Source organism: Penicillium cataractarum, assembly GCF_028827025.1.
Source record: "Penicillium cataractarum strain IBT 29864 chromosome Unknown utg000010l, whole genome shotgun sequence".
Taxonomy (NCBI): domain Eukaryota; kingdom Fungi; phylum Ascomycota; class Eurotiomycetes; order Eurotiales; family Aspergillaceae; genus Penicillium; species Penicillium cataractarum.
In genome coordinates this window covers 1,129,952-1,150,951 of record NW_026622746.1, presented here as the reverse complement: position 1 = coordinate 1,150,951, position 21,000 = coordinate 1,129,952, and the positions used below count along the sequence as shown (strand labels likewise).

Genomic DNA, 21,000 nt, shown 5'->3' with positions numbered 1-21,000 from the left:
TACGCGATTGGGATGAGCTAAAACGACAAGCTCCACCAACCAAACTGTCTCAACTACCTACATGGGGTCAGAAGTGGATAATCAACCAATCAGAAGGCGAGAAAGCACGAATTGCCTACTTCCAAGAACCTCTCTCGCCAGTATACGATTTCCTAGAGACTATCCAACCTAGTGACCAGGGCTTCTACACCTTCTGGTACAATACAATCCTACAGGGTCTAAAGAGACCTACCCTGACCGAACTGGTTAATCAATTCGTCGATCAATACCGACCGCCTACTATAACCAGCAGTGGTAGAAGACGACCTATCGCACATACGACCTACCAAGGACGTCAACCTGACGAATCAGACGAAGAAGGACCTACACAATCAACCAGAAGAAGGAAGTGCCCTTGTGGGGGTATGCCTAACTCTGGTAACCACGATTTTGAGACGTGTCGCTATATGAATCCTAAGGCAAGACCTAGGGGGTGGCAACCTGACCCAGAGGTCCAAGAGCGATTTGAAAAGCGATGCGATGAATCTAGAGGATTCAAGATAGCCTACCAACGTGTAATTCGACGTTACCAACCGGCTAATTCAACCAATTCGACCAATTCGACCAATTCGACTAATTCGACTAATTCGGCCAATTCAACTGCTAGAGACGCTTTCTCTACCTATATACCAAAACAACAGGTCGAGACTCTCTTTCGAGAGGAAGATGGTGTTGCGATGAGCACAATCCGGATTCCTACCAAGAAGAACGACACCTGGTGCTATGATACCGGAGCATCAATTCATGTCACGAATAATAGGGACCTACTGTCAAACTATAGGCCTGTTGTGTCCTCTGTCATGGTTGGAAACACCGAAACCACTATCCTTGGTTATGGTGAACTGTCCGTTAAGCCATCAGAATCTCTTGATGGAACCACTTTCCCTTTGAAACAAGTTGCCTATTGTCCTGGATTCCACATCAACCTAATCTCTGCAGAAAGAGCTGCTAGCGCAGGCATCTATCTGAATGGCAAGGATTGCCTACTAGAAGAGAAGGACGGAAGACCTATCTGCAAGCTTAACGCGAAATCAGGCATCTACCTAATTCGATGGGACAATTCAACCACTGACCGACCTACTGCCAACCACGCTCATGTTTCACCGACCTCTCACTTATCTCTTACTTCTGTCTCACACGATCAAGTTGCACCTATCACTGAGCAATTCAGCAAGGTTGCCCTATCTTCTTCACACACCAAGAAGCAGCTAGATGGGACAATCGACCTATGGCATAGACGACTAGGACACGTTAGCAAGGACGTCCTATCTCATCTACCAGAGCACTCATCAGGCATCACCATCAAAGATATATCTTCGCCTATCAACCACTGCGAGACATGCAAACTGGCTAATTCGCATCGTTAAGTCTCTCGACGACCTATGCAGTACAATCGCCCTTTCGAATCTCTGCATTGGGATCTTATACACTTCGAACCATCCTTAGGCAAAACGACCTACCTATCTCACTCTGTCGATCCTATCACTAAATACCAACTAGCGGAAGATCTATCTACTAAGGCAGATTCAACACAATCTCTCTGCGAACAGATCGATTTCATCAACAACCAATTCAACCTACGCGTGCTTACTATCCATTCAGATGACGAGAGATCTCTATCTGAATTCTTCGATCAAGAAGCATAATCACGTGGTATCAACCTAGAAACCACACCGCTCTACCAACCTGACCAAAACGGCTACGCTGAGCGTTATGGCGCATTGATTTCAAAGATGGCTAGGCAGATGATTATCGATTCAAACCTACCAAGCTATCTCTGGCATGAAGCAGCTAGAACTGCCGTCTATATTCAAAACCGCCTACCTCACCGCACACTAGATTGGCAATCCCCACACGAAGCGCTTACTACCTACCTCGGTGAAAACGCACCACATTGGCTACAGGCAAAGCCAGATCTCTCACATATTCGAATCTTTGGATGTAAAGCTTATGTACGCATTACTAAGCTACCTAGACTAGCTAAGCTAGCACCACGTGCTGCTATTGGCTATCTAGTGGGATATGAAACCTATAACATCTGGCGCATCTGGATACCTACCAAACGACGTGTAATTCGTGCACGAGACGTCCAATTCAACGAGGAAGAATCCTACAATCCTTCGCTACCCAACCAACGCATCCAAATCTATGAGGAAACCAATCTATCTCAACAGATTGATACCCTTGACGAGGAGGAGATCAATCAAATCCTCGAAAATATAGATATCCCATTCAACCTCAACTAACCGGTGCAGCAAGATCTCGGGGGTGGAAGTAGTAGTAGTCCTACTATCAACATCGATCATACTATACCTATACCAACAGACGAGATCCTAACAGACGAAATCCTCGGAGATCAACCAATCACACCACCGCTCGACCCAAAATCAGACGAATCGATAGGATCTAGCGAATCAGAACCAGAGGATATAGTCCCTTTCGTCTTAATTGATAACACTAACTTCGACCCTTCTGGATATGAACCTCTTCATATACCAACTAAACGCCCACGTTCTGACTCTGACACCGATAACGAAAGTGAGAGAAAACGCCCTCACGTATCCCTCATAACCTATATCCAAGCTTTCTTATCCAATCAACATCAACAACCAAAGATTGCGATCTCATTAATTCCTCCGCCACCACCTAGCTACCACCAATTAGCTAGTCATCCTTTCGAAAGCCAATTCCGACAAGCTATGCGAATCGAATTCAATAAGCTTCTGGACATGCATGTATTCGAACCTATCAACAAAGACCTCATCAGCTTTACACACCAATCGAATTGTAAAGGTCTAAACCAATCGGATTGCCCACGCTACCAGCTTATACCAATGAGATGGGTCTTTGCCTATAAATCTGATAAATCAGGATACCTCACACGCTTCAAAGCGCGTCTATGCGTACGCAGAGATACACAGACACCAGACGAACTAGAAGACCCACGTACTAGTACGCTTGCTACTAGGACCTTTCGCACGCTTATAGCAATCATCACGCATTTTGACCTAGAGACCTTTCAGATGGATGCCGTCAACGCTTTCCTAAACAGTGATCTCAAAGAGGAAGTGTACTGCCGATACCCACTAGGACTAGGACGAAAGTCAATGGTCCTACGCCTACATAAGGCAGTATATGGTCTTCGAATCGCTGGTAAGAGATGGGAAGACGACGTGAAAGAGATGCTTCTCTCACTAGGCTTCAAAAGCTGTCCTGAAGACCCTGCGCTTTACACTGATAATCGCATGGTTATTATGGTGTTTGTTGACGATTTCCTGGCCGCCTACCATCGAAGTGAGAGATTACACGCTCACCAGATAAAGCAACTTCTCTCATAGCGCTTTGAGATGAAGGACTGTGGTGAACTTACCTAATTCATCGGTATTCGAATTATACGCGACCGACAGCGACGAAAGACCTGGCTAAACCAATCAGCCTATATTGAGAAGATCGCTGCTAAATTTAACCTCCTAGGCAGGAAACCGCCTAATACACCACTAGTTAGTAATCAACGTCTTGATCCGATCACTAGTCAAATTAACTAATTAACCGTTAAACTATACTAGCAGAAGTGTGGTTCGACCCTTTTCCCTGCTGTGTGGACTAGACCAGACACCGCTTTCGCCAATCAGCTACTAGCTAAATCTCTCACACGCTGTGATGAGAAGCACCTAGCTACTATCGACCATCTGATTTTATACCTATATGGGACTAAAGATCTAGCTATCTGCTTTGGTGGCAGCCAATCAGATAGCTAGATCTTCACTGCTTCGTCCGATGTAAGCTTTGCCGACAATCTTGATAGGAAGTCATCAGAAGGTTTCATCTTCTCATTGTTTGGTGGTCCAATCGAGTGGAAATCTCGTAAGCAGAAGACGATTACCACATCAACCACAGAAGCTGAATTACTAGCTATATCACATGCAGCTAAACAGCTATACTAGATCAAACGTCTCTTCTCATTCATTGAATTCGACACTAACCAACCAGAAGTGTTGAATTGCGACAATAAACAGACCGTCGACCTATTAAATCGCGAGAAATCAGTCTTTCAGACCAAACTTCGTCACGTGGATATCAACCGCCTATGGATTCGTCAAGAGGTACAGGCAAAGCGCCTATCTGTCCAATGGGTCAAAACCACCGATATGCCCGCAGACGGTCTCACCAAGTGCCTACCTAGGCAGAAGCATACTGAATTCATCAGACAACTAGGTATGGAGATACCACCTCCTATCTAGTTATTCTGTTTCTCCTTTCTCTCATTCAGTTCTCACTTTGCTCTCATTCCGCTCTCACATCGAGAACTGAAGGGGTGTGTCAACATGTGGATGTTGTGGGGTCATATGACGAAGGACCCACTCATATAACCCCTCTCTCATCTAGATCTTCTCTATAAGATCTATCGAATTGATCCTCAACGATCTTGCATTGAATTGCATACTCGCATTGAATTGCCTATCTAGGCAGGAGACTATCTAACACTCCAATACTCTATCCTTTCTTATGTGATCTTTTACCATGTTACTAAGATATAAATACTGCTATGTTTCCTAGCTAAATTGAATCAAGTTTATCATCCTTTGTGATCTCTCTTCTAGATCGGTGGTACTCTTCCACAATCGTGGTACTTCTCCTCCTTCATAGAAGTGCGCACGACCGATAGACTCATAACCGTGTATTCAGATACTACGTTGAGTATTTACCCTTATGCACACTATCGTCTTGTGTGTATAACCACGACTTTATGGTTACCGCCTAGAGTCCGACAGAAAGTTTACCTTTTACGACGTAATATTCGCACTAGGCGACCTAGCGCGAAACTCGACTACCTTAAATTAGGACTATTTAAAATAGAAGAAAAAATAGGACTACTTAATTATCGTCTAAAATTACCTAATAGTATATAACGTATCTATACAATATTTTATATCTTATTATTAGAAAAGGTACCTAAGAACGCCGAAATCGCTACTAATATAGAAATAGAAGAAGAAACGGAAAACGAGTACGAGGTCGAACGAATCCTAGAAATAAGTAAAATTAGCGGAAAACCTCACTATCTTATAAAATAGAAAGGGTACGATACCTCGAAAAATATATAGGAACCTATCGAGAATTTAATAGGCTACCACTAGCTAGTTCGACGGTTTTACTAGTAGGAGAATAGGCCCTCGTAGAGGAACCTAATAATAAGGAAGCGTCTAGGTCGACCTAGGAGAAAGACAGGTTATTTAATAACTAAGTTAGAGTAGGATTCTCTAACGTCGCCGTAAGAACTTAGCCTTTAGCTATAGCGGATCGAGAAGTACCGGTCGCGGTACAGATACTCTCTATCTTACGCTCTTTTCGCTCGGACTTAAGGCGTTCACGCTCTAGATACTCGAGCTTCTCCTTATCGCGACACTCTAACTCTTCTAATTTAGTAACTTCGCTATAGTCACGAGTAATAAAGTCGCTAGTACGCTATTTTAATAAACGTTTCTACTTTCGTAAACGTAATAATTTCGCTAAAACAACCTCCTCCTCTTCTTCTAGGGAATTCTAGGCCTAGATAAGGCGCCGCTATTCGGTATTAGAGAAAGTTAGCTCTAGTATCACGCACTTAGCACCGCTAGCAGTTCGAACGTACTCGCTATAACGGTCGGTCGAGATAGACTGAATATAGGACTTATAAAGATAGGCACAACGAGTATAAGGAATAACCGAACGATATCCTTCGTTCTCTATCTTCTACTAAAGTTTTACTTTCGTGATCGAAGCCTTAGACGATATAGTTAAAGGGGGAAGTTAGATAGAAAAAACAAATAGGAAAGGAAGAACTTACGGATATAGGGGAAGCGCTACTTAAAAGATCTTTAAGGACAAAGATTTACGGAAGGAGGGGATAATATTACGAAGTCCTTAGGCGTAACACGCTAATACGGGGGGAAGGAACACTAATACCTAATTAACTTAGATTAGTTAGCACGAGAAGCATACTAACGAGTTAGTAACTTATAACGAAAGATAGTCGTCACGTTACGGAAGACTAGGGGATCACGTGACAATAATAAGGAACGTTATATCCACGATATAACGTAACTTATCTATGATATTATCAAAAACTATCCACGATATAACTAGGACTACTCGTAATAGTCCTAACCCCCTAACAAGAGGTCACGAGGAACTAGATATATAAGGACACTCTTTTACCATTATATATTTAGTTCTTCGCGATCAATCATATATTATTACTTAGTTACTACCTTTAGTACTTTACACTTCACAGTTCACCTTTAAGATAACCTAACCTACAAGTAGGGGATTCACTCAGTAGTAACACTTAGTGATTAACTTACTTAGCGCGCACTTCTAGCACGTTCTGCAAGATACGTAACAGGATCTATCCCGCAGTAAGGCCTCGCGAGGCAACGGTACGATTAAGAGATACTCTTGGAATCCGAAGTCAGGATTAAGGCAAGTATAACCCGACGAGCAACCTAACTTCATAGTGACCAGTCGGCTACGCGTAACACTTACTAATTTCCCCCGGGGTTAGCGAAGGCTTTATACTAGTCACGTTAGTAGGAACCCCGCGAAAGACCACGCCCTAGATAGGAATCTATATAGTTATACTAGGACTAAAGATCTCTAACTATCTAGTATTCGTATACTTTCTAAGTACCTCTACCGAAGTAGTAGTACTTATATATAGGGGTATATCGCTAGACGGTAGTTTCCTAGCTACTACCACGCGTATAGCGGCTAACACTAACGATAGGGCCCTAAGGGTACTAGCTACTACCCTCTTATTAACCTATTAAATAATATCCTTTTCGCTTATATCCCTATAGCGAAATCGCTTACGAGATCCTTAGTCGGTAATCTTTATAATTACCTAACGGTCTTCTTATAATTTAACCTCGTTAACGCCCGGTAAAGATAAGTGTCGGACTCTAGGCGGTAACCATAAGGTCGTGGTTATATACACAAGAAGATAGTGTACATAAAGGTAGGTAAATACTTAATATAGTGTCTGAATACACGGTTATAAGTCTATCGGTCGTACGTACTTCTTATAAAGAAGAAGAAGCACCACGATTGTGGAAGAGTACTACCGATCTAGAAGAGAGATCAAAAGGGATAATAAACTTAATTTAATTTAACTAGGAAACATAGTAGTATTTATATTATAAGAAACGTAGTAAAAGGTTATATAATAAATTAATAGAATTAGAGTGTTAAGAGTCTCTTACTTAGGTAGGTAATTATATACGAGATCGTTAAGGATTAATCTATTAGATCTTTATAGAAGAAGATCTATATATAGAGAGGGGTTATATAAGTAGGTCCTTCGTTATATAACCCTATAATATCTATATATTAATATACCCCCTTAGTTCTCGATATAAGAGTAGAATGAGAGTAAAGTAAGAACTAAATAAGAGAAAAGAGAAATAGAATAACTAGATAGGAGATAGTATCTCTATACCTAGTTATCTAATAAAATCGTTATGTTTCTGCCTAGGTAGGTATTTAGTAAGACCGTCTGCGGGTATATCGGTGGTTTTGACCTATTAGATAGATAGGTGCTTTACCTATATCTCTTAACGAATCTATAGGCGGTTAATATCTACGTAACGAAGTTTAGTCTGAAATACTAATTTCTCGCGATTTAATAGGTTAACGGTTTACTTATTATCGTAATTTAATATTTCTTACTATTTAGTGTTAAATTCGATAAATTCGAATAGGCGTTTAACCTAGTATAGCTACTTAGCTACGTATAAGATAGCTAGTAATTTAGCTTCTATAGTAGATATAGTTATCGTCTTCTGCCTACGAGATTTCTACTCGATTAGACTACTAAATAATAAGAAGATAAAACCTTCTAATAACTTCCTATTAAGATAATCGGTAAAGCTTATATCGGACGAAGTAGTGAAGATCTAGTAATCTAATTAGCTAGTACTAAAGTAGATAGCTAGATCTTTCGTCCTATATAGGTAGGAAATTAGGTAGTTAATAGTAGCTAGGTATTTCTTATTATAGCGTGTAAGAGATTTAGCTAGTAGCTAATTAGCGAAAGCGGTGTTTAGTCTAGTCTATACGGTAGGGAAAAGGGTCGAACTATACTTCTACTAGTATAGTTTAACGGTTAATTAGTCGATTTAACTAGAAATAATAGGGTTAAGATATTAATTACTAACTAGTAGTGTGTTAGGCGGTTTCCTACCTAGGAGGTTAAATTTAGTAGTAATCTTTTTAATATAGGCTAATTAGTTTAGCTAGGTCTTTCGCTCCTATCGGTTTCTAATAATTCGAATACTAATAAATTATATAAGTTCGCTATAGTTCTTTATCTTAAAGCGTTATAAGAGAAGTTACTTTATCTAGTAAGCGTATAATCTCTTACTTCGGTAGTAGGCGGCTAGGAAATCGTTAATAAACACTATAATAACTATACGATTATTAGTGTAAAGCGTAGAGTCTTTAGGATAGCTTTTAAAGCCTAGTGAGAGAAGTATCTCTTTTACGTCGTCTTCCTATTTCTTACTAGCGATTTAAAGACTATATACTACCTTATATAGGCGTAGGACTATTAACTTTCGTCCTAGTCCTAGTAGGTATCGGTAGTATACTTCCTCTTTAAGATCACTATTTAGGAAAGCGTTAATAGTATCTATCTAAAAGATCTCTAGGTTAAAATACGTGATAATTACTATAAGCGTACGAAAGGTCCTAGTAGTAAGCGTACTAGTGCGTAGGTCTTAGTCGTTAGGGGTCTACGTGTCTCTACGTACGTATAGGCGTACTTTAAAACGTGTAAGATATCCTGATTCGTTAGATTTATAGGTAAAGACCTATCTTATTAGTATAAGCTAGTAGCGTAGGTAATCTAATTAGGTAAGGTCTTTATAATTCGATTAGTAAGTAGTTCTAACGAATTTAGTGTTAATAGGTTCGAATATATATATATCTAGAAGCTTATTAAATTCGATTCGTATAGCTTATCGGAATTAGCTTTTAAAAGGATAACTAGCTAATTAGTGGTAGCTAGGTAGTAGTGATAGAATTAATAAGATCGTAATCTTTAGTTATTAGTATTAATTAGATAAGAAAGCTTAGAGATAGGTTATAAGGGATAAGTAAGGGCGTTTTCTCTTACTTTCGTCGTCGGTTAAATCGGAATCTAATCGTGGGCGTTTAGTTAGTATATTAAGAGGTTTATATCTAGAAGGGTCGAAGTTTATATTATTAATTAAGACGAAAGGGACTATATTCTCTAGTTCTGATTCGCTAGATCTTATCGATTCGTCCGATTTCGGTTTAAGCGGCGGTGTGATTAGTTAATCTCTAAGGATTTCGTCTATTAGTATAGGTATAGTATAATCGAAAGTAGTACTACTATTATCCCCGAGATCTTACTATACCGGTTAGTTAAGGTTAAATAGGATATCTATATCCTTAAGGATTTAATTAATCTCTTCGTCGTTAAGGGTATTAATCTGTTAAGATAGATTAGTTTCCTTATAGATTTAGATACGTTAATTAGGTAGCGAAGGATTATAGGATTCTTCCTCGTTAAATTAGACGTCTCGTGCGCGAATTATACGTTATTTAGTAGGTATCTAGATACGCTAGATATTATAGGTTTTATAACCTACTAGATAGCTAATAGTAGCACGTGGTACTAGCTTAGCTAGTCTAGGTAGCTTAGTAATATATATATAAGCTTTATATCTAAAGATTCGAATATATAAGAGATCTAGCTTTACCTATAGCTAATATAGTGCGTTATTACTAAGGTAGGTAGTAAGCGCTTCGTGTAGGGATTACTAATTTAGGGTATAGTAAGGTAGGCGGTTTTAAATATAGACGGTAGTTCTAGCTACTTTATACTAGAGATAGCTTAGTAGGTATAAATCGATAATTATCTACCTAGCTATCTTTAAAATAAATACGCTATAACGCTAAGTATAGCTATTTTAGTTAGGTTAGTAGGGTAGTGTGGTTTCTAGGTAGATACTACGTAATTATACTTCTTAATCGAAGAATTTAGATAGAGATCTTTCGTTATCTAAATAGATAGTAAATACGCGTAGATTAAATTAGTTATTAATAAAATCGATCTAGTCGTAGAGAGATTATATTAAATCTATCTTAGTAGATAGATCTTCCGCTAGTTAGTATTTAGTGATAGGATCTATAGAGTAAGATAGGTAGATCGTTTTACCTAAAGATAGTTCGAAGTATATAAGATCCTAATATAGAGATTCGAAAGGGCGATTATACTATATAGGTAGTTAAGAGATTTAACGATATAAATTCGCTAGTTTATATATTTTGTAGTAGTTAATAGGCGAAGATATATCTTTAATAGTAATACTAGATAAGTACTCTAGTAGATACGATAAGACGTCCTTACTAATATATCCTAGTCGTCTATATTATAGGTCGATTATCCTATCTAGCTATTTCTTAGTATATAAAGATAGGGTAACCTTACTAAATTACTTAGTAATAGGTATAACTTAATCGTATAAGATAGAAGTAAGAGATAAGTAAGAGCTAGATAAAATATAAGTATACTTAGTAGTATATCGGTTAGTAGTTAAATCGTCCTATCGAATTAGGTAGATACCTAATTTCGTGTTAAGCTTATAGATAGGTATTCCGTCCTTCTCTTCTAGCAGGTAATCCTTATTATTTAGATAGAGGCCTACGCTAGTAGCTCTTTCTATAGAGATTAGGTTAATATAGAATCTAGGATAATAGGTAACTTATTTTAAAGGGAAAGTAGTTCTATTAAGAGATTCTAATAGTTTAATAGATAGTTCGCTATAACTAAGGATAGTAGTTTCGGTATTTCTAACTATAATAGAGGATATAACGGGCCTATAGTTTAATAATAAGTCCCTATTATTCGTGATATAGATTAATGCTTCGGTATTATAGTACTAGGTATTATTCTTCTTAGTAGGAATCCTAATTATACTTATCGTAACACTATCTTCCTCTCGAAATAGAGTCTCGATCTATTATTTTAGTATATAGATAGAGAAAGCGTCTCTAGTAGTTAAATTAGTCGAATTAGTCGAATTAGTTAAATTAGTCGAATTAGTTAAACTAGTTAAATTAGTCGAATTAGTTAAATTAGCTAGTTAGTAACGTCGAATTATACGTTAATAGGCTATCTTAAATCCTCTAGATTTATTATATTATTTTTTAAATCGCTCTTAGACCTCTAGGTTAGGTTACTATCCTCTAGGTCTTACCTTAGGATTTATATAACGATATATCTTAAAATCGTGGTTACTAGAGTTAGGTATACCCCTATAAGGATACTTTCTTCTTCTAGTTAATTATATAGGTCCTTCTTTGTCTAATTCGTTAGGTTAACGTCCTTAGTAGGTTATATAGGTAATAGATCGTCTTCTACTACTACTAATTAGCGTGGTAGGTAGTTAGTACTAGTTAACGAATTAATTAACTAGTTCGGTTAGGGTAGGTTTCTTTAGACCCTATAGGATTGTATTATACTAGAAGGTATAGAATCCTTAGTCGCTAGGTTAAATTATCTCTAAGAAATCGTATACTAGAGATAGATAGTCTTAGAAGTAGATAATTACTACTTTCTCGCCTTCCGATTAGCTAATTAGCTACTTCTAACCCTATATAGATAGTTAAGATAATTTAGTTAGTAGAGCTTATTACTTTAGCTTATCCTAATTACGTAGAATTTAATAATTCTTTAATTAGTCGGATAGGGCGAAGGTAGTACGTAGTTTTACTATAGCTTCGTATACTAATAGGCTATTAACGATTTAACGTCCTTCTAGTGTAAGTAAGGATTAGATACCTTACTTAAGAGATTCGATAGATCGAAGATATTAAAGGTAGTCTAATCTTAATGATTCGTATTCACTTAGTAGTATCTTATAGATAGCTAATTAGTTAGATATAAAGTCGATAAGCCTAAGTAGCTATTTAGGAAGATTAGATATATATATATTAGTAGGGTTTCTGATTATATTAGATATCTATAGTTTAATTAGTTCCTAAGGCGGGGTAGACGGAGTGGCTTAGTCCGGATTAGCGTATTTCTATAGATCGTGTGCGATTATATAGTCTTTAACCGTAGTAATCTAGGGAACCTAGTGTACGTGAGATTTTAATAGGTAGTTAAGCTAGGTAGCTTATAGAGTAGTTAAATCTATCACTTCTATATAGGAAGTAAATCGAGAGTGAGAGTAAAGTAAGAGAAGATTAAATTAAATTAGTTAAATAGTTAGAGCAGAGGCGTTAGGCTTATAACTATCGGACTCTAGGCAGTAACCATAAAGTCGTGGTTATATATATAAGACGATAGTATATATAAAGATTGGTAAATACTTAATAGTGTCTGAATACACGGTTATGAGTCTATCGGTCGTGCGTACTTCTTATAAAGAAGAAGAAGTACCACGATTATGGAAGAGTACCACCGATCTAGAAGAGAGATCAAAAGGGATAATAAACTTGATTTAATTTAACTAGGAAATATAGTAGTATTTATATCACAAGAAACATAGCAAAAGGTCACATGATAAATCAACAGAATCAGAGTGTTAAGAGTCTCTTGCTTAGGTAGGTAATTATATGCGAGATCGTTGAGGATCAATCTGTGAGATCTTTATAGAAGAAGATCTATATGTAGAGAGGGGTTATATGAGTGGGTCCTTCGTCATGTGACCCCACAACATCTATATGTTGACAATAAGCTATTAGACTAGTTAACTAGTAATATAGGCGTACTGGAGGTCCCTTTTTACTATATAGTTATACGTGGAGATTGCTAGAAGGCGATAGAATTAGTAGATTAGGTAGTCGTGGTTAATACGGTAGAGATAGTCTTTTTAAGACCGTCGAGTCGCTTATAGATTATATCGAGGGCTATAAGTACTTTATTTATACTCTCGGTGTCGCCCTTTTAGGCCTTCTAGGCGAATTTCTTAATATTCTTAATAAATCCACGTACGAATCTATCGACTTTATAGTTATTATACTTAATATAGTCTAAAACTAACTAGGTAGTTTTTGCGATATCGTCTATATTAGTTAGATCACGCTTATTCTATTTATTATAGTCGCGTGTCTATCCGCGTTCTCCTAAATTAAGAGGTCTTAGCACGGAATTTGTACCGTGGAAACCTCGATTCTGGGGTAGCGGAATGCTATTCGGGCTCGCCACCAGCGCCATTGCGGTCGGCCCCGGTCAAAACCGGTATTGATCGGTAGCGCGTGAAGTTAGATATAATTTGAACGTATCCATAAGGCTGCACAAGCCCTGGATCTCGAGATAGACCAAGAAATCGATTTCGCCAAGAGATAGTCGTTTTTGGCAACTTTAGTTAGCTAGTTTCTGCTACCATCTTGCTTCTGTGTCTGCCGCTAGAAAGGCAAGATGACAAATCCCCGCATAACACCTGTAAATAAAGGAAGTTAGATCGGGTCTATGAATATTGATTGATTGATTGATTGAGCGGTCTTTTGAATACGGGGGATCGGCAGGCCGCTCTACTATGTGCGCCGCAGACCTATCTATTTTTAGGGGCCGTGTTATATCAGGAACACGAGCTTTCGGCCACGTTTAGAGGTCGAAAGGAGGATTGGTGAAGTGCTTCGGCGAGTGTACAGGTAGATAGAGGATGATCCTGGGACGATCTTAGTTATTTTTTTTAGTAGAGATAGATCGTACCTAAGTTCCCTAGGATTTCTACCTACACTCCAAAATCTACCCTAGTCACAGTGTTCACAGGGCGGGCTCTCCGACAAGAAGACAAGAAGATAGCCTCAACTTTTGCTTTCAAAATCTATGGAAGAGATAATTTAATAATTTATGTCCCTGACTACCATATTCCTTGTCGTCATCAATCCTGGGCTTCTTCAAGATCCTCAAGAGCATCCCCGGTTTTCGCATGCCTAGTGCCGCATCTCGAATTTGTATACGAGATGAAACTTTGTAAAATCCCACCTTGGGGCCAAAATTGGCCCACTAGTCACCGGATAACCCTCTTAAATTCTTGAGTATGAATACGAATAGGGTGTTAGCTTCTGGATACGATGCAAAAATAGGGTCGCGGCTTGGATTTAGCTTGGCTCGATTCAAGCATTACGATGATCGTCACTCTGATGCTTGTCATCAGCCTCCAAAATGCAGAATGAAACCTCGTTGGGTTAGTACGAATTTTGTTTGACGGCCAGGAAGATCTATCGTTGAATGAATTCAATTTCATTTACAGACCATCGATAAGTATAAAGTGGACAGATAATTCCCTTGATGGTTGATCTTCATTCCATCATAAACGACTATAATCTTCTACTTCTCCTTTGGCTAGGCAAAATAACAACAGTCTCTCCTTCCAATTCTCTATTCTAAAGGCCTTCCTTCTCCCTAATCTACTTTCATCATGTACTTCTCCGCCGTTGCTTTGTCCGCTGCCATCGCTCTGCCCCTGGTCAGCGCCTACCCCGTCAAGACCGATAGCCTTCACTGCCGCTCTGGTCCTGGCACCAGCTACAGCATCGTGAAGTCCTACGCTAAGGGTACCGAGCTTAGCATTTCCTGCCAAACCCCTGGCACCGACGTCGACGGAGACTCCCTCTGGGATAAGACTTCCGACGGCTGCTACGTGACCGACTACTACGTCCTGACTGGCACCAGTAACTATGTTGCCCAGCGCTGCAGTAGCTCTGGGGGTGGTGGTAGCAGCGCCAGCGGCTCTGGTGTTGACGAGGCAGCCCTTGAACTGATCGGTTCTTTGGAAGGCTGGGATGCCAACTACTACACCATCAATGGTCACAAGACCATCGGTAAGATTTTGCACACACGGAAGAATGAAAGCAGACATCAAACTAACTTCCTATCCAGGTTACGGCCATGACTGCGTTGAGAAGAGCTGCGCCGGCATCAACCCACCCCTCACCAAGGCTCAGGGTCTTGCCCTCCTGAAGACCGACATCGTCGGCTTCGAGGAGTGTGTTTGCAAGCTTCCCAATGCTAAGGACCTTAACGCTAACCAGTACGGTGCTCTGGTCAGCTTCGCTTACAACTCTGGTTGCGGTGGTGTTGCCAACTACTGGCGTGGCGCTATGTCCGAGAAGAACTTCAACGGTATCTGCGAGGCTCTTCCTCATACTAACACTCTGAATGGCGAACTTGACAACCGCCGTCAGCAGGAGGGAGGGTTCTGCTCCCGTGCTACTACTCAGAAGTCTGGCTGCTAAATAGGAGCCACGAGTAGCATTCCGCTCTCTCTCCCCCATTTCTTTTCCCCAGCTAGGAGTCTCCAAGAATAATTATTTTCAGGATTGCCAGGTTTGGGGTCTTCCCTTTGTTGGACGTGTGATTACCTTTTGTGTCTTGATTCGACTCAGACTTTGTTTCTATCTTTGTATTGTGTGATATATTGACCCTCTTCATTGCTTTTCTTTTGGCTATCATTTGAATAGAAACTTTAAGTATACTTCATTCTCGAAATTTCTGGGCCCGATATAGTAATTAATTTCTAAGCAAAAAATCGCGTAGTTGCGTATTATTCTTTCCTATATGGATATACTAGTATCGATGTAACCCTTATCCCGAAATGGCTTGTGTGATGAAACACCTACTAGGTACTTGCACATTCTAGCACCCCTCACTCTTCCTAAGAGTAACAAGAAAAGTAACCTTTAAGTTCTTATTCGATACGTCGTGCCAAATGAAGAATATAAACCGTTAAATAAGCGGATTACGGGACGACACGCACTACTACAAAATCCCCTGTTTACTACTATAACGCCAAGATCATCCAAAAAATGTCCGAGATGGATAAAAATTCAGCCTTAGAGCATTTAGTTTACCTATTTACCTATGTTATTTAATTACGTTACCTAAGTATATACCAATTTTGGCGGAGTTCTTGATAGCAGAAAGGTACATAGAGTGATGTTTCGTCAGTCTTCGTCCGCCTAGTGATGATATAATATTATGCTGCCGGCTAAATAATCTTACTATTTCCTGCATTAACTACATGAATTAAATAGTTCTTAGGACACAGATAGAGGCTTATGATAGAACTCAAATTGATTTTATACTAAAGTCACTCTAATGGTAGGTTATAGACCAGTCAAGTTCACACCAAGAGCGGAAGAATGGACGGTAGAGCGAGGGTAGACGAAGACTTATGGAACACCACTATAAAACCAAAATACCGATAACGTGAATATACAGGTTAATTAGGTTATGAACAATGGCACTTATCGGACGTCGTACACTTAGGCCATGAGCGGCATATAGATTATAGTCCAGTAAAACAAGATAGCAGTCTCCCATTATATCAGACCTTTGTATAATATATAGATAAAGTCAGGCTATTATTAGGTCTATGAGATTTGACCAAGAATGATCATTATTGATTAGGTAGATCGTTTATAATGAGTACAGATATCCGAGTTATAAGAAAAACGTGGCCTTTCCGACCTAATCGGGTTAGGCGGTGTTGTTGACGATAACGATAAGAATTCCCCCATAGATCGTCATTATTGACAGTATTCCTGTGTTGCCAACCTCACCCCGGACCTACTCTTTCTCCTGGCTCAATCCCCACCACAATGGTAGGTCTTGCTCTTTCCATGGCTCTCGCAAGCCGATTAATCTAATTCATCCAGGCTCAAACCCCTCAACAACGCCGTGCAAACGAAAGGTTTGCGAAGAATGAAGCTGCTAAGCGCGGAAAAGGGCCATCCGTCTCTAAGCCTAAACAACAGAACAAGTCGCCCATTTCCACCAGCTGGGTTGGTATGTAGCGAGCTAGCTCATTATCCCCAAGTTGAGCCACCAAGCTGATCTAAAAATCTCCAGTGATCCTGGCCTTCGTTGTGTGCGGTGGCCTCATTCTTGAGCTCTTCAGAATCGTCCCCGAGATCTGGAATACCGTGGCCTCGATGCTCTCCCGAATCACCGGGTAGAGGAAATTCATTACCTCCACCAACCCTCTCCACCCTCCCTTCGAAGATACCCTGGGAATCTCGACTTCGACCTCGTGTCCGTACTGGACACCCAATACCAATACACTCCCATCGCGACCGGGCGTGGCTACGGCCCCGGTACTGCTTGGACGAGCCCCCCAATCCCTGGGCCCCTTCACTGTACTATACTCCTACCAACGATCAGATATCGCATTGATAAACCGCAATGCCAGAGAAAATACCTTGGTTTGCTGCCCTCAAGTATGGTATTCTATGGACGAAGTTGTAGATCGCTATGATCTGCCTTGTAAAACTTGTAGATAATCTTCTAACCCTCCGATCGCTGCGTACAAGAAAGATGCGAAGAGACTGCTAGGCGAGAGATCCTGAGGGTTTACCTGCAAGCTCTTCTGGATCTGTTCGCGGCTCTTTCTGTGTTTTCTCTTTCTTCTCTTTCTTCTCCTTCCGCTTCTTCTTCTTCGCCTCTTCTGGTTGAGAGGAACCATCACCCAGGGTAACCTCCTGGGTCGACGAGGATGCGCGCTTCTTCTTTCCTTTCTTCTTCTTGATCAGAGTTCCCTCGGTGGGAATCCCATCCAGTTCAATTCGCTCCGAGGCCCGTTGCATGCGTAAACGCATCTGCTCCACATTTCGCATCGCCTTCTTCATCTCCACGTCGCCCTCATCCTCCGCCGAGATGGCTCCTGGCCCGTCGTTGCTTGCCATTGACAGATGCCCGAGCCCACTAGAGTCCACCTGTAGTAGTGAACGCTTAGCGACAGCGGAACCACCGACCTGTCCTGGAACCAGGTAATCGCGGGACGGGATCTCCTCGCTTCCGAATGTCTCATCAGCCGCAACTTCCATTTTTTTGTATCGACCTTGGCGGGGGTTAGAAACATCCCGCTCTACACGGTCGGGTTGACCAGAGTCCAACTTCAAGTCAACGATGGGGATAGCATCGATGTCTAACACGTCAGCGTTGGCCTCGTTGCCGAAAACGGGGGTTGATGTGCCCGAATGGCTATCCAGGGAGGCGATGTAAAATGGATCATCTTTGTAGCGTTCTTTGCGCTCAAGTTTTCGCCTTTCCATTGTACCAGGGGACTCCGTTGGGCCCCGCAGAACATTTTGGTATGAACTATCCGGGTGCATCTCAATAGAAGCGATACCAGGAAATGACTTGGCGGGGGGTGAAATGAGGTCAGGGATGTAGTAGAAGTCCTGCAGAGAGCCACGCTGGCTTGCTTCGAGTTGAGAGTTGTCCAGAGTATGGAACAGGGTCTGCAGATCATCATTGAATGCTACATCCAGATGCAAAGTTGCAGGCAAGACCACCTTCTTTTGAGCACTGAATGCTACCGGATTGAGTTCCAGACCCATGAAGAGACTGGGAAGGACGGAGGCGAGAAGGGAAGGCATTTCCTGTACATCAGAATGCAGCGCTTCGGCGCTCAAGCGAAGGACCTCCAAGAACTCGATAGCCCGCTCCTGCACGTCCAAGTCTGGATGAGCGGCCAGCGCTTCGAGAAACTCCACGACTCTCGCCAAGAGGAGAGATGTTTCAGTCTTCCACGTCATGCCCAACCCCGCATCTTGATTCACGCGTACAAAGACCTTTGGAATGGCCTGTAAAAATAGCTGAAGTGTCCTCGCAGGCAAGGTGACATTGGATAGGTCGATCAATGACTGAAGAGTCCGACTCGGCGATAAGAGATCATTTGCATATTCGCCCGCGACCCAGGATATAGGGCCTAGGACATCGTTGCCAACGTTTGACCCAGCGGGGAAGAAGGTTGATCGGTTATCGACCAGTAAAAGCGACTCTGCGGCTCTGGTCGCCTCTAACCGTACACCTCTTACACGCACGGCGACGTTGCGGATTTCGGATCCAATTCGGAAGGCAGTGCTCGATTTTGAGAGTGCTGCAGCGTCCTGGCTCGGAGAGTTCTGGTTCCAATACTCATCTCCCTCTGACGGTGGCAGGAGACGGATAAGCTGGACTAAAATGTTGACGTACCACTCAAAATCCACAACCTCCGAGTAGTTGTTTTGCGAGCAGATGTCCAGGATGCGATGAACAACCTCACTTCGGTAGTCGTTTGGTAAGGCGACCGCAGTGCTCGTACTAACTTCTGACGTCTTTGACTCTTCTGGGTCCTCGGTCTCAGGGTGGACGGACGAGCCAATCTCGAGCTCAGGTGCATTTCCCGGGGAGGACAGCGTAGCCAATCGGAGCTGATCAAGCAGGCGTTCTACCACCACCTGCAGAGTCTCACTTGTCACCATACCAGCAGCAAGCTCCAGTGCCTGCAGCCGAATGGAAATGTCCGGGTCGTCCAAACAGTCCATAATCACATCCTGCTGCATTGACACCAACGTAGGGTGTGTGGTTACAATACGGTTCAATGCCAGAAGAGCGACATATTTCACTTTTGTTCGAGATTATCAGCGGGGGCACTAATAAAACAAAACAAACCATTCATTGGGGGTTGGGGGGTCTTACGATTAGGATCAGAGTCGATGACGATCATTCCTCTGAGTTTCCCAACACAAAGAGTTGCAACGTCATCTCTTTCCTGAAGATTGTCCTCTCCATCAAGAATTCCTCCTTGAATTATCCCATTGATACACTCATAGAGCAGGGACATTGCTGATGTGGTCTGAATTATGTTGACCAACGGGCGTAGCAGTTTTCGGGTCAGCCTTGGCTCCAAAGGTGTCAAAGTGGCAAACTGAACAAATTAGCAATTCCATGTCAAGGAGGAAAGCAATGAAGAGACTGACAAGCTTAATAATTTTAATAGCCATCCAATTATTGCCGCTGTCGACGAGAAGCTCGAAGAACCTCGGTGCGAGTGGTAGGAAATCATGAGGTCGCCGCCATCCTAATTCACAGACAACATTAATAGCAGCTGTCGTCACACTGCTATCTTCTTGGTCATCCATCAACCGATCTTGGATTTTGGGCCATCCTAGCTTGAGCGCTTCTGGGTATACCAACGCAAGGCGGTAGAGGCACACGATTGATTTCTTCCGAACCACTGGGCTTGAATGTGAAAGTCGAGAGAGAATATCAGGCAATAGTGACATGGCCAGTGATGGAGTGATAATGTGAGGCAGAGAAGCCAGCGGTAGTGATAGAGCGGGGATGTTGGGAGATACAATGTCCTAGTCATATTGTTCAGTCCTTGTACAATGGAGAGAGCGTTGAGGAATGATCTTGAGCCGATAGATTTTCGAGCAGATGGTCAGAACAGACCTTCTTTAACATGTTCGTTGCCAACATCAGCACTTCCGTGTCGGGGCGGAAACTCTGTACCGCTCCTAAATATCCCACACGTTTTTGAAGGTATTTCGAAGAGGACATTACTTCTAGGACGTGGAAGGAGGCCCATGACATGTCGTAACCGAACATTTCCAGGTATATCAACTTCAAAAGTGCAGTTGCCTTTTTATCTAATCGAGATTCAGCATGCGAAGCTGACCGGGGGAATCCAATATGGAGCGCCTACCCATGTCCTGGGATTTGATCTCCGCTTTGCACTCGCGAAGGCAGCTTTGGACATATTCATCCTCTCCACCTTTGTGGGTTCGAAGACCCTTGATCAGGTCATAGAGGGATTTTTCGAACCTAGGCCATCGGGATGGATCCGTCAGTTTAGTGGCCACAGCTATCTTGGGGGGGGGGTGGTTGTCGGTCTGAAGTACACTCACATTGTGTCTGCCTGTCACCAACTGACAATGCTGTCGAATTCCAAAATGTCAAGATCACCTTTTAAGCAGTTTATCAACCACGCAGCATAGTCTGTACAGCCTGCACGATGCACCGCGTGGTCCTGATCGTCCCGAAAGCTGAGCTCCGAATGCGCCGCAATGCCGAGTTTACGTGGGGAGCTAGGCGGGCGGACCGATAAGGATCACGGGACCTCGTATCTTAATCTCCGGGGGTGAAGGTGAGGTCTCCACCATCTTGCCGTTGCA

The 21,000-nt window shown here is 41.7% G+C and overlaps 3 protein-coding genes across 3 annotated transcripts; 2 read left to right on the top strand and 1 right to left on the bottom strand.

Annotated features, from left to right (window-relative positions):
• Positions 1 to 14,477: 14,477 nt before the first annotated feature.
• N7496_012538 (uncharacterized protein) lies at positions 14,478 to 15,294 on the top strand (the record flags this gene model as incomplete). Its single annotated transcript, XM_056705451.1, has 2 exons — positions 14,478 to 14,880; positions 14,939 to 15,294. 2 exons carry the CDS (start codon positions 14,478 to 14,480, stop codon positions 15,292 to 15,294), a joined length of 759 nt encoding a protein of 252 aa, XP_056549349.1.
• Positions 15,295 to 16,659: 1,365 nt separating this feature from the next.
• N7496_012537 (RAMP4 family protein) lies at positions 16,660 to 17,016 on the top strand (the record flags this gene model as incomplete). The annotated part of the gene is made up of 3 exons (XM_056705450.1): positions 16,660 to 16,662; positions 16,717 to 16,846; positions 16,910 to 17,016. The coding sequence occupies 3 exons, from the start codon at positions 16,660 to 16,662 to the stop codon at positions 17,014 to 17,016; spliced, it is 240 nt and encodes a 79-aa protein (XP_056549348.1).
• A 372-nt stretch (positions 17,017 to 17,388) lies between these two features.
• Positions 17,389 to 20,821, bottom strand: N7496_012536 (putative AP-3 complex subunit delta; the record flags this gene model as incomplete). Its single annotated transcript, XM_056705449.1, has 6 exons — positions 17,389 to 19,448; positions 19,523 to 19,751; positions 19,804 to 20,187; positions 20,279 to 20,475; positions 20,532 to 20,690; positions 20,812 to 20,821. 6 exons carry the CDS (start codon positions 20,819 to 20,821, stop codon positions 17,389 to 17,391), a joined length of 3,039 nt encoding a protein of 1,012 aa, XP_056549347.1.
• Between the last annotated feature and the right edge of the window lie 179 nt (positions 20,822 to 21,000).